The sequence below is a fragment of the Manacus candei genome, unplaced genomic scaffold (genome assembly GCF_025592945.1).
Source record: "Manacus candei isolate 608988 ecotype Guabito, Panama unplaced genomic scaffold, ASM2559294v1 h1tg000007l, whole genome shotgun sequence".
In the NCBI taxonomy this organism is placed as follows: domain Eukaryota; kingdom Metazoa; phylum Chordata; class Aves; order Passeriformes; family Pipridae; genus Manacus; species Manacus candei.
The window spans coordinates 1,016,723-1,031,289 of NW_026138055.1; the positions used below are offsets into that span (position 1 = coordinate 1,016,723).

Below are 14,567 nucleotides of genomic sequence, written 5' to 3' on the forward strand. Positions count from 1 at the left end.
ATTTTATTTGCTTAAATGAATACATACTCAGAGGTTTCAAGCTCTTTCTCACCAATGAGTTTCACAGGAAGAGCAATACTTACTTTGTACCCATTAATAAGTGTTAATTTATCACCACAAAGGTGCTGGCATTTCAAAAGCATCACTGCAAATGAAAGACTAATGCTGTAACAGACCGAATTTCATTAACAAGGAAACATGTCAATCTTTGACTAAATTAATGATCAAAAGAGGTGTTTTAGGAAATGCTCAGTAGTGCTGCCAGCAAAGCACAAGGAAATCCTCCAAGTAAGGATCTGCATTTTAGAAGAGAATGCCCAGAGCTTGGAGCATATTTATGAGTCAGGCTCATGTTCCAACAACTGATAAAATCATTTTGTCACTCAGTCTCATTTTTCAGTTCTACTATCTGAATGAAGAGCAAAGATTATGAGGTTAAGAGCAAGTATCAAGGATGCTGTACATTATTGCAGTTTTCCATCTTGACAAAGTGAGGCTGATCTTTTTCCTTCCCAGTGTCAAAATTTTTTAGCAGTTCGGCAAAATCTGGATGCCACAAAACTGAATATTGTCAAGATTCAAACCCCACCATGGCATCTAAAAAGTGTTTGTGGTTGCATGTGAACCAGAAAACAGACTGGCCAGGAACCATTCCCTGGCCCTGTCACTAAACAGGAGGGTATGGGATGGTCTGTGCCCACAGGGCTGAATCAACTCCTGCCTCCAAACAGGATGTCTTCATCCAAACTAACTCCTGAGAATGGTCCTGGGCCTCTGCCAAGCCCAGAACCATTCCAGGTTGTTTCTGGGAGTTGCTGGCTCCTTTGGGCTGAAAAGTCACTTAAAGACAACTTTAAAAACATCACTAGACCAGTACTCAAATCTGTGCAGTAGCCCCATGTAATTACAAGTGTGGATGTAACCTGTGTGCCCTTTCTCTACTAATCAGACTTACTCGAAGGCATCAAGCTAAGACTAAGTTTGTGCTAATGGGTCTTCTGAAAGAGTTCTTAACAGAACTCCCTGAGAGTCAATAGGAAAATATGGATGGGGTCCAAAACTGAATTTATGCTGGAGTAAACTGGCAATTCCTGTTTAATTTCTCTTAATGAAATAAGAAAGCATAATTTCACAGAAGTTTTAGAAAAACAATGCAGTACCCCATTAACCTGCAGAGCACAGAGGTCCAAGAAGCCAGCAGCATTCATGTCCAAAGGGCAATGAAGCTGGTAAACAAGCTAGAAAAGCCAGAAAACAAGCCTGATGAGGAGCAGCTGAGGGAGTTGGGTTTTTCAGTTTGGAGGAGAGGAGAGGAGGTTCAAAGGGGACCTCATTGCTCTCTGCTGCCTTAAAGGAGGCTGCAGGGAGGTGGAGGTCGGTCTCTTCTGCCTTGTCTCAAGTGAAAGCATGAGAGGAAATGGCCTGAAGGGAGTTTCGCATTAGATATTAAAAAACCTTTTTCACTGAAACAGTGATTAAGCATTAGAATAAGTTGCCCAGGGAGATGGGGGAGTCACGGTCTCTGGATGCAGCACCTGGGGATATGGTTTAGGAGTGTTTATGATGGTGCTGGGTTGATGACTGGACTCAGTGATCTTGAAGGTCTCTTTCAACCTTGATGATTCCAACCAACAGCTGAACTAAGAGAGGAGCAATCTAGTCTGTATTTGGCTAGACCATGGCAGGGCTTTAAATTGTTCAATAAAATTTCTTTACAGAAAGGGGGTCAGGCATTGGAGCAGACTGCCCAGGGAACTGCTGGAATCACTAACCCCTGGAAGTGCTCAAAAAACATGTGGATACAGTACTGTGGGGACAGGGTTTAGTGGTGAACATGGCAGTGCTGGGTCAACAGTTGGATTCAATGACCTCAGAGGTCTTTCCCAAACTTAACGATTCTATGACTCTATGATTCTAAAAATCAAATCTGCTAAACATACATACCAAATATAAATGTTTACTGGATTATTTGAACAATAAATACAACACATTAACCTCTAGCTCAGAATAATAAACTGTAAGCTATGAAAGACTCTTAAAGCAGTGAATTTAAGACCTAAATGAAAATTCATGTAATGAAAGAATATCACATAAGAACTACACAAAAATAAAATCAAATGATCTAGCTACTAAAATACACATATGTGCTCAAAATCTTGTGGGAATCAAATATTCCAGTAAAAATAAAGGGAGAGATGGAAACACAAGTTTCTTATTATCACACTTCATATGTTACAAAACCTAAGAGTTAACTTATTTTTGGCAAAGGGACAAATGTTGCACAATACTCCGGCTTACACAAATATTTTCTATTGTTAAATGCATCTTAAATGTAGCTTGTCGTATATTAACTTTATGCACACAGTGCACCATGCAGCCTAAGAGTGTCCCAAAGATCCCTACGTTTCAAAACACTGATGAATAGTAAGCTGCCAGAGTCCAATGAACCAGGTGTAAAATAGTTACTCAACAATTTATAGTTTAACTGAAACCAGATAAAATCATTTGAGCAATAAATACTGTACACATTTTGACCAAAGTTGGTATTTTTGGACAAATTACTGCATACGGTATTTTCTAGAATACTCCTTCCTGAAAAGATAAAACAGTAATAAAAGTTCTCTCAAAAAAAGTCCTTGTTTATAATCGTAAAGTGAAATATGCCTGTGGAAATATATCCTCATGTTTAACATTTTTAGTTGCTCTTTCCTTTAAAGGAAAAAAAGAGCTAGATGTGCAGTGGAAATGGTTATGAAGAAGTGGATATGCATACATTAACCACATGCATATATTAACCACAGACTTTATGCTAACACGGCACTTCCTTCCACTGAGGATTTTATAATGTAAAGAAAGAGAAAATGATTTAGTAAGAGTGAATATTTAAGAATAAAAATTCTGTATTCTTCATTCATTATCCACTTCTAGAGTGAGTTATTACTGAGCATTAACAGTTTACCATCTCCAGAGGGGCAAGGACATGGTCCTGCCTCAGCCTTCTTATTGCTTCACAGTGACAAAGGGAAATGTTCAGATACACAGAACATGCAGTAACAGCTCTCATTGAGTTACAGAAACCAAGACTGAGTTGCAGAAGCAATGATATTTGCACACGTATTAAATTTTAAAAACATCTTTCATAGTACTCATCACAATTTATATTATTAGTTATTTCCACACATTTCCCCATGTCCAGCCAGCAATCTGCTCGCCTCGAGATAAGAAATCACTATTAAAACCATAACCAGTCTTAATTTTTGGTGTAATACATAATGTAATTGTCAAATATCTAGTGATCTACTTAAAAATTACTTAAAGATGAGAACAAGAAAGTCTTAAATATATTTATCACTGTTATTAATTCTTTATATTCCGAGGGCATTAAAGGCCCAAATTCAGACTCAGAACTCATTTTTACATCAAACTACTATATTATATGTTAGTAGGATTAGCCATTAACTTTTTGTTTCACGTTAATAGAAAGTTTGTGTATAGCAGAACAGAGCTTCCACAGGAAATCCTTGGCATTACCCACAGGCTAAGCACATGCCCTGCTTTGCTAATAATGTAACACTTATTTGAGAAGGTTGAGGTACCTGAAGTTCTGATGCTCGCTTCATCATCTCCAGGGTGATGTAGCAACCAATAGAATGAGCAATCAGTACCAGCTTTATATCTTTTGATACATTCTTTTTGAGGAAGTTCAGCTTATGCTCTACTTGTCCGTTAAGTCCAAAAACATCCTCTAGCTCCTTAATATCTGTGTCTGAAACATAAAAGAAAAGAAGTCCTTTGGTTCAATGATAGAAATCTCAAGTATCTCTCGCCCCCCACCTCACTTCTTCATAAAACATTGAAATAAATACACATATTAATTTAAAAAAAACAACTCAAACCACCAGACATAATAATTTAAAATTACCACCACTGGCAAATATACACTGATGAATCACATTCACAGGATATGAAGCCTTATGTGTAGCTTGGGAACCAGGGAAGGATAAGGAAACATGGAGCTTCATGGCACATCATCCAGTATTGTGGTCTCCATTAAGGACAAGACCAAACTCAGAGCATTGGATCAGCTTAAATCAATCCAACTTCACAGTGAGCAATCAGGACCTACAACAGCAATACTGCCCAGGAATAAAAGTCCCTCCTCACAGAAGACAAACTATCATGTATGTGATCATGCACTAAAACTTTCAGATATTCAAAATCTCCTGTCTTTAAATAAAGATGCACAAAAATGTCCCATGTCATGAGGAAAAACAGAAATGCCTATGTGTCAACACGGAGCACTAGCACCTACACAAACTACCCCTATTTATGCAGGTTCTTATCACTGTCAATTCAGCCACAAAGAAGATCAAGTTAGAGCTTCATGCTTCTAGATTACTGTGCAATTTGATCACTGCTTTGCCAGGGACCTCTTAAGGGAGCTTGAGCAATCCCTTATGAGAATTTGGATCATTGCTTCCTGGCCAGTCAACAAGACAAAGTTGAACCAGTGTCTGTAAGAATATACAGCAATTCGGGCATCTTTAACTCTTGCTCATGAGGTGGGTGACATGGATCTCCAGTTCCCCAATCTAAGGGGGTTCACAGCTCCTTCATCTGCTAGAAAAGTGCTCTACTCACTAAACTAAATGCTGCGTTGAGGATATACCACTCTAAGCTGGACTACTCCACTGAAAAGACTGTAAGAAAAAATACTAAAATAAGAATGAAAGAAAAGAGGCAGAAAGCATGAAGGAATGTATGCCTCTACCTTACCTAAAGGAGATATAGTGGCATTAATATCACTTAATGTCTTAAATCCATACTATTATCTCAGGATTCAATTTCATACTCCAGTTTAAAACTCTGATTTTTATACTCCTTGCAGGCTGACTTTGGATGCAGCTTTAGTCTGAAATAAGCTAAATCTCCTGGCAGCATGGTTCAGACACATGATGGGGACTGGCTCATCACTGATCCATGGTCCTAGACATGGCATCTAGGTTCCTGGCAAACGTCACACACCTTTTCAGGAGTAGCTGACAGAGACAGTGCACCCACAGTCCTAACCAAGTATTAGGTGTGACTTCCCATTTGGTTTCTTTTGATGTGCCGTGCAACAGTTCCCTGTGTGAAAAATAAATGTGGAAGAAAGCATCCATCGATACTAGAAATACATTAAAAAGACTGGAATGCACTGAAAAACTACTGTAAGAGAAAGTCAGATAGTATCACAGATCCATTTCAGATGGGAGTTGGTTTTGCATCTGCTTGGAGAAAGTGACAACTATGGGTGAACTGCCTAGGACTGTGAACAGCATTTATCAAATCACAAAGGCTGACGGGACTTTAATACGTATGTAGTAAGTCTGATGGCAATTGGACAGTAACCTCAAATACCAAAAATTACCAATGTTACTGTACTGAAGCTATTGGAAGGCTGACAGTGACAGTACAAATTAGTAGCCCAAGTGGGTTGGCACTATAACCTTTTTGATTATCTGCATGAAACATAACCTTTAGAAGCAAAATAATTGCTCGAGAACATGTTCTGATGGCTCTTTTCTGAGTTTAAATTATTAGCACAAAGATGACAACAAAGAAGTTCTTCAGTTAAACTACTATTTCTACTAAAACTACTGATGGTCATATCCCAGTATAACTTATAGTAATTTACTCAAAAAGAAAAAAAGGTTTACTAAAACACACTCAAGGAATGTAAAATTAGATGAGAAGTAATATTTTGTTTATTAGGCCTACATTTTATTTAAATTTTTTATATATATTTAATTACAGAGCAGCTCAGTCTCATGAAGGAACAGGTTGTCTATATCACAAGTCTAATTACAGGTATATTTAACACAAAACCCCCAGAATACTTGAAATACAAGAGGCCACTGGATACAGAAACAAGTGACAGAATAAGTTCTATTGAGTATATGCATATCGCCATGTGTTGGGTTGTGCAGGTCATTTTGCTATCATTTCCATACTGTTTTACTCAGGCACTGTCAACTCAGTAACTTATCAGCACATCTTATAATGTTTGACATTTCATTTCAATTCTTGAAAATAAAGTTTTTTACAAGAATTTCAGCTTATTTGCCAGTTAGAACAAGGGAAAAGGAGGTAAAGTAGACATATAAATCTTCTAGAGAATTCTCATGGTTCACAAGAACCCAGAAAACAACTAGGAAAGAAAACAAATTTTTATTTGCATTATTCAGTCCCATGAGGTTAATGGCTTCTTTTCACTATATGAATTCTGTATCTGCTAAAATAGTTGCTGAACATTGCTGCCATGTACAGCAGAGATAGTCTAGCCCCATCTCAACATTTTCCACGTTTAGATAACTATGTCAGACGAATACAGTTACTTATTTTATTATTTATTACATTATTATTTATGAAGACATTAGATATCTAATTTATTATTTAGTTATCTAATAAAGAGCAGTGTAGAGATTCTGGCCAACATATTCATAGCTATTACTGACTTCAGCAGAGATGTGCCTGTTCAGAACCAGTCGTGTTGCTAAAGAGGAAGGATATGGTTGGGATTAAGAGAACAGTAAAAAGAAGGGCTTTTCCTCCTTGCATTTGCCCAGACTTCAGTTTAGGACTTGAGCATACTCAGCTCAAGCCTGTGCACTAGTGTTTCCTTATGGGAGCTGGGGATACTGAAGAAGCAATTTTTAACTGGATGGGTTAGTTGTGATCGATGATGACCATGGACACCCGTCCTACTGCACTGGGCTGAATCATCCTCAGCACAGTGCATTTCACACCACTCAGAGCAAAGATGCTCCAATTCCCACGGCTACTGGTCTGTGTTACACACACATACAATCCCTCTGAGGCTGCGAGTCCTGACAGCCAAGGCTGACCCGAGAGAAATATTTCAGCTGTTTAATACAACCTTTCCTTTCCTTCCAAAATACTGGTTTGTTGCCAAACCCAATCACCTTGGCAGAATTCCTGGAGAGCCACACTGGAGGATGAGTGTGCAGTGTGGGGTTTGGTGATCCGCATGCAAAGCTCTCATCACGGACTGACCCTGCTCTCGTCAGGTGAAACTCCAGTAACCCTATATTGAAATACGTATCCTATTTTGCATCTGGACAAATATAAAGTTGCCCACGCCTCGTGTCACTTCAGGTTTCCCCAACACAAATGCTACACTTCTCATAGTCCAAAATATGTGAGAGCCGGGCTGCGTCACAAGTTTGGAAGATTTATTTCTTTATTTTACAGAATAAAATCGCCCAGGAATTATCCAAAATCAACATGAATTTCTTGGGTGGAGAAGCTTAAATGGGTTCTTTGTATAAGCAAACAGACTTGCACAAACACACTGGCAGTCAGCTCTCCAATGGCTCTACATCAGAGAAGGGACCAGAGTGACTTCACCTCAGGTGTGGAATACATGCCATGGCTGAAGGACAGCTCATTTAAGCAGTTTTCAGATAGTAGAAATTATAAGACTTGTACCTTACGCTGCAAACACCCCATCTGCGCCAAGACATGTGATTTTAAGACTTTATTTAGTTGAAGTGTATTAAAAGAAATACTGTATTTCTTTATTTTCTTTGGCAAAGCATTAATCTTCTGATGTGCTTTTGGAAAAACAAATGCGCCATCACTTTAATGAATCTCTTTTTCTGACCTCTGCTAAAACCACAGGCAGAAAACAATGATAGATTAAAATAAAGTGTTTGCTCTAAGATTAGTCGACAAGTTAATCTTGCTAGGAAAGAGGACTTTGGTTTTCAGGGAAATAACAGAGAATTGTGTTTGTTTGTTTTTTCTGCCGTGTATACAAGGGAAATTCTTAAGCAGAAAAAAAAAGCACAGCAGTTATACAAGCAGACTTTAGGCTTGCAATTCACAAAATGTAGCCCATCATTAAAGAGTCTCCAAAAATCATAGACTTCTTTTTATTGGATGATTCAAAAAGATACTAGAGGTCAGATTTTCCAACAGTACCCTCAAATGTCTGCGTGCTTTTGTACTTTCCGAATTTCAAAAGCAGAGGCTTATATGTCCAAACTCCAAACTGCTCTGGTCACAACAGGTGACTGAGTATTTGAGCTCAGTACATACACTTGTTCACTTGTCAGGGAGTGACTTTGAAGTTTATCCCAAGATCTGCTCATACACAAGGCCTCCAAATTACTCATGAACAAGTAAGGAACTATGTGAAAATGTAACTTGTGATTATATGTCATGAAAGAATGGGAGGTAAAAACCACTGGTCTACCTGCACTGCATCTTCTTCCCTGGACCATTTACTCTGGGAGGTGGTAGCAGGATATCTAAGAAAAATCTCTAATGAACCCCTTGTCTAAAATCTTCTGGTCAAGAATTTTCAGAACTGGACCTTTTGCAGGATAAGGACAAGTAAGTATCTGGAGACTGAACCAGGGGGCTAGAAAAAAATTCACCTCTTCCTCTGAAGATGGTGCTCATTTCAGCTCTGTGACACATCATCATGCAGCTTAATGTTAGCAGTAAGGAGAAACAACAAGTTTTTAAACACATGAAAATGCAGTAACAAGAAAGTATCAAGAGGAAGCAAAGCAAAGCGGGAGAAAATACTGACAGGTCAGTGATGGTATCAAAGCTTATGAAAAGGCACAAAGCATCAAGTACAGCCAACCACATGGTTCAGGAGAGTTAGCTCAGGGTCATGTTAAGTCCACTGTATCTCCACCAAATACCCTAAGTACAATCAGCATATTGGGCCAAGTGTTTTACACTTTACACATCACGTCCTTTTTCCACTGCAAACAGACACAAACTGCCTGGTGGGAGGAGCAGCAGTTGTGACTGAGTAACTTCTGTTCAGATGAAGCAACCCCTGGGAAGTTTTATCTTATGACAGGGAGAGAGCAACCCCACAACTTAATTACTCAGAAGGATTAGTTGTTAAAATGGTGTGCATAATCAGGAGTCTAATTCTGGAAATTAAATAAATAATTTGACTGCTTTTGTTCTTATAGCAAAAGACAACAATTTCTTACAACTGAATGATGCCACTTGAAACTGTTTAGATAGAACTGTTAGGTTAAAAATTGAGACTTAAAGTGAGTCTACTACGGGCATCCCCTAAAGACATATTGCTTAAAACCTGAATGTTTCACCCAATCTTTCATTTGATTAGTGAACCCTGGATAATTTGTATGAGCAAGCAATAAAATACCAAAGAAATGGGATGGAAACCGTGAAAGAATGTTCAATAAATACTGAAGAACTGCTCCTGACACCAGGAACCAGGTCTTAAAGCATTGTGTTTTAGATTAACCTTTAGACCTTAGGCTGTCCCTAGCACCCTCAGGAACTGTTCATGCAACTTTTAAGATAAACACACCACTCATTAGTGTTTATTGGAGCAATTACTTTTTGTAAAGGTATCCTCCACAAATAAATTACCATTTACTTAAGATACTGAAGTGGTCGTATGTATTATTTTCTTTACTAGAAAAATAACAAGACCTTATTTTACAAATTGAACTACTGATTTCCTTTGCTATCTGCATACGTATTGCTGGGACACTTGTTTAACACCTAATCTGTTTTTCAAAGGAAGTTGTATTATAATTAAATTAGTACAAGCATAGTGTGACAGAATGAACTAATAAACATGACAAATACTAAACCACAAATTTTTATTAAAAGCATACAGGAGCATATTGAACTTATTAAATTTAGAAATCTGTTAGAAGCTTATTTTATTTTGCATTCACAGTCTTGCTTCCCTCTGATTAGGGTAACTATTACCAAGGTATGATGAGGTAACAGCACAAACTTTGTCTCCAATTTTGGCAAGGCAAACACCATAAAAGAGTGTTTTATTACACAGTTTTACACCAATCAATGTCTCCATTCCAACCACTCTAACATGCATGAAGCAAATATAACATAGGTGTTTTACATAACATAGATGGAAAAGTTTTCTGTATTTGAATGACTGCATTTTGCAGTCATTCACTAAGCTGAACAACTGCAGAAAGTACAATCTGTAAGAATTTTCAGCATCATATTATAAAGAGAGAAAACAAATAGTAAAACAAAAATTAAAAACAACCCCTTAGTAAGGGAGAGGTTAGAGAACCACCACTCTATAGGAGTACATCTGAATTTCCAACATGAAGTGATGTCAAGGAGCAAAAACAAAGAGGTCTGAGCCCATGGAAAACTGATTGTCCATGTTACGTTTTCTTGTTTTCTGGACACATCACTGAAGCCAAGTGCAAGGCTCTGTGAATGCCTTCCATTTGCCCACACAAACAGAACTTCACACTTCAACAAAACTTGCTTTTATATAGCTTAACAATGAAAGAAAACAAGAATAACGATGTTCTGCACATCACCAAGACTGGGTAGATATAGCATAGATGGCAAAGAAAGGACAGTGGAAATTCTGTGAGTCTTGAAGGAAACAAAAATAGATGAATATCACTTCACAGGCATTGATTCCTCTGGTGTATGACAAATGAGGTGCTGTGCCGCAGTAGGCAAGTCCAACAGTCACACCTATTGAAAACAGCACTTCAAAACTTTGGGAAGTTTAAACAGATACAAATAGAGAAAGAAGTACTGAGAGCAAACAAGGGAGAGCCGAAGTTTGGAGCAGAGTAAGACAGCTGGCCAAGGAAGACAACCAATGTTATTTCACAGACAGGAAATAAAAAGAATTATTTCCAAAGTAAGAGAAAATGAGAAGGAGCACACTACGATGTCAAGAGAAGGAAAAGGGAAAAAGCAAGGAGCTGAGAGGGGTCGTTATGGATTAACAATAAGAATTTTTACCTCACAGTGACCATACACATTGATGGGTGACATTTTATGAAGTGTTTGATCCTTCTACTGAATTCAACCTATAACTTTTGTTAGGTCAATCCCAATTTTTCTTGAAAATCCCTCCCAAAATTTTATTCAGAACTGCAATAGAGACCAAGACTGAAACATTCAACTAATTATGACTCTTCAAAATAATACCAAAATAAAACTTATCTTGAGAATAACACTAAAATAACACTAATGCACTTCCTGCCTCATTAGCTCCTATAATGGCATTAGGATGGCATTGAGTAAACTGAGTCCTTTTTTTTTACTTTTGTGTATATTCATCTTGGATGATACTATTTCAACAGAAATATAAAGCAAAGTTTAAGTTTCTATGTTCATTTGTCCATGGAAACATTAAATTTAATATTCAAGTCCAAATTATGTAACAATACCATCTGCATCCGTTTTAAGCAGTAAACGATCCACTTAGGTAAATATAACATTTTTCCATCTTTCATCCTTCAAAATTTATTTATAGATTACAAGAGGCTTTCAAAATTGTTATCTTATATTCCTTGATGCTGTAAACTGGTGCCACAGTGCTGACTGAAAAGAACTACGTCAGTTTATTCCAGCAGAGAACACGACCGATCCCCTGCTGCCAGTGCTGAGGGCTGTAGCACAGCACGTATGCAAAATATTCTGCCATGCAGTGCTACCTCACAGCACTCAATCCATGCTCCTAAACTGCTACCTGGCTTGAAAAGCCCTGTAATCTCTGTGTGGGCTCCTCTTTGCACAAGGAGTGTGAGCTGACAGCAAAGGGAACCAGCCACGGCTCAGTGACTCCCAGCACTGATCCCTGCTGGCAAAAGAGAAATGGACAAAACAGTATATGTAAAAGCCTGAATTTATGAAAATGATTTCACTTTCTACTTTATATAAATTTAGTAAGTTTCTTTATCGGTTGCTGATGCTTTAAATAAGCATTTGCACATTCTGTGCAGTGCAAGTTTTGTATGTTTCAGGAGGAAACACAGTTTTGCCTAATGACGACTTCAAATTCTGATTTATATCTCTTCTTCTCCAGTGTTCTGTTACATTGTTTAAAAATTAATTCTCTATTACCAAGATAGCAATTTCCTTTTTAACCTTCCTGAAGAAAATGCTGAAGGTTTCATTCTTAGTCACTGGCCTGAACTGCCCAGCATGGCAACTATGGCAACATGCCCAAGGTAAGTAATGTGATGGCTTCATTTTACTTGGAGTTTTACCTGACAGCTGAAATGGAGACTTAAGTGACACCACTACAAAACTGAGTCCTAACAAGAAAGCTGGATAGGAACTTCTACAAGGGCATGGAGTGATAGGACAAAGGGGAATGGCTTTAAACTGGAAGAGGGCAGGTTTAGATTAGACTAAAGGAAGAAATTCTTCACTATGAGAGTGGTGAGGCGCTGGAACACATTCCTCAGAGAAGTTGTAGATGCTCCATCCCTGGAAGTGTTCAAGATCAGGTTAGATGGGGCTCTGAGCAACTTGCTTTTATGAAAGGTGTCCCTGCCCATGGCAGGGAGGTTGGAACTAGATGATCCCTTCCAACCCAAACCATTCCAAGATCTGTCACTACAGATGAATAAGGGATTTTTTGGTCTTCATTTTGCACAGGTGAGAGGTCCTACATGGAAAGTAAACCAATTAACCACAAGCAGTTCTAGAGTCACAGTTGGACAAAGTTTGGTTTTCTCACTCATTTACATTAGCAGATATTAAAGTAACAGCTCAATACAAATGCTTTGAAACTGCCTGCAGCTTTGCAGTATAATTTATATAAAAAGACAGCAACTGAGTTTGACCTGCACTCTAGATATAAACAGATCCAAATATGATCAAGTAGAGTTTTATACTAAAGTGAATTCAGAAATACTGAAATTGTTCTCTTCATGATTAATTGAAGAATAAAAGTTCTTCCTCTAAATCATGTAAACACCAGTACAGAAGTCAGTGGAGTGTCTGACAGCAAAGACTCATTAGTAATATGTTTGAAAACATAATACTGTTCGGAAAAAAATGACACTACAATGGCAACCCCTGAGAATTTTAATTATCTGCTATAACGTTTAATCAATGGGGAATAATTTGAAAACTAAGTAGTCACCTGACCACACCAGTAATTTGATAGCTAACTTAGATAATTTTAATAGATGTATGAATCCACTAATCCAGCCTTTAGGAAGGTACGAATGTCTGGCTTAAAGAAAGAGAGCAGTGCCACGTGGTATCAAAACTAGGAAAAAACCAAAAACTCCTTCACCCAGCAAGCAGCTTTGGGACCCCCTCATTCAACCTGAGTCCACAGTACCATATAATTTTCTTTATAATTTCTCTAAGCACTCAGCCTCTACTCAGATCTTACTGAGAGATTTAGGTAGATACACTGGAGTAATTCACTACTGATTATTTCAGAATGAGACCATTTGCAGCTACTTCTTCCTGCACACTCTGCCTTACAGTTTCCTGTATTTCCCTGAAATGCCTACATTGCTCCTTAAAGAAAAGGAAACTCCTAAAACCAAAACAAAACAAGAAGGGGCCCATGTTCCAAACCTGATTGATTTTAGAATCTGGAATTACGTTGTGACGATTCCTCAGTCTTACAGCTGAAGATCACTGTCAATTAAAAATAAAAATGCCACCAAACATTGGATCCCATCAAGATCTGCACCATTTGTTGCAAGCTTTGTGGATATCAAATTAAATCAAAGATCTCTATCATAAAGTAGAATCTCTTATTAGTAAATTAAAGTATTGATCAGCTTTCTTCCTACAGCTAACCTATAAAGAAAATAAACTTTTTTGACTCAACTATAAAAAAAAAATCCAGACCTGTTACACCTTCAGATACAAGGAATTATTCTCTGCTATGGGGATACTCTGTTTTCATTCTGTTAGCAGCCATAAATATATCTTTCAAAGTGAGTTGGGTTAAAAGATTCTTAAGTATACCCTCTGGGGAAAATAATCTGAATCATCTCAATATTGTGTTCATTGAATTATGTTAGGGTTTTACTTTCCCTATAATAGTATGGTATACATTTAAATAAGTTACTCTGAAACATGACAGTGCTGGTCCTCCCTTGGAAATCAGGACACCAGAAGATACAACTGTTACCTCTTCATAGGGTTCACATTCTTGAACACTTTCCCCACCCCCCAACAGCCATTTGTATGTAATCAGAAATGATGGTATCAGCTGGAGAACATATCTGTGTCATGGGGTGAAAGGCAGAATATGATCCATAAACAATTTCAAATCCTACATCCAATGTTTCCTGGAATGCAGTAAAGACATTGTAGTCTCCAATGGATGGATGTCTTGATGTCCTTTTTTTTTTTTTAACATCTTGTTTTCTGGATAAAGATCCAGAAGATTGCATCAGGTTTCAAAAGCTATTACAGAATCACAGAATATGCCAATTTGGAAGGGACTCACAATGATCATCAAGTCAAACCCATCTTCAGAAACAGAATTATATTACTCTTATTTGTAGATATGGATGAAAATTTCTGGTTCTTTTAACCGAGGAATTAGTTGAATAAAGTACTAGAATTGGATTAGAAAGCTCTTAATGGAGATTTTTAAAAAATATGCCAACAGGTATTCTGCTGACAGACTGAGGGGAAAACCTTGAAAGAATCAGAGAATACAGAGAACCTATTTTTCATGCAACCATAAGAAATGTAAAGACAAAGTTCTATTCTTAGTAATGTCAACA

General features: G+C 37.7%; 1 protein-coding gene across 1 annotated transcript in view; it reads right to left on the bottom strand.

The window, feature by feature from the left end:
* LDAH (lipid droplet associated hydrolase) overlaps positions 1-14,567 on the bottom strand; it is a 117,644-nt gene that overhangs the window by 61,661 nt on the left and 41,416 nt on the right. The window contains exon 4 of the mRNA XM_051810588.1: positions 3,597-3,766. Within this exon, the coding sequence (XP_051666548.1) occupies positions 3,597-3,766 (170 nt within the window). The remainder of the gene's footprint in view (positions 1-3,596; positions 3,767-14,567) is intronic.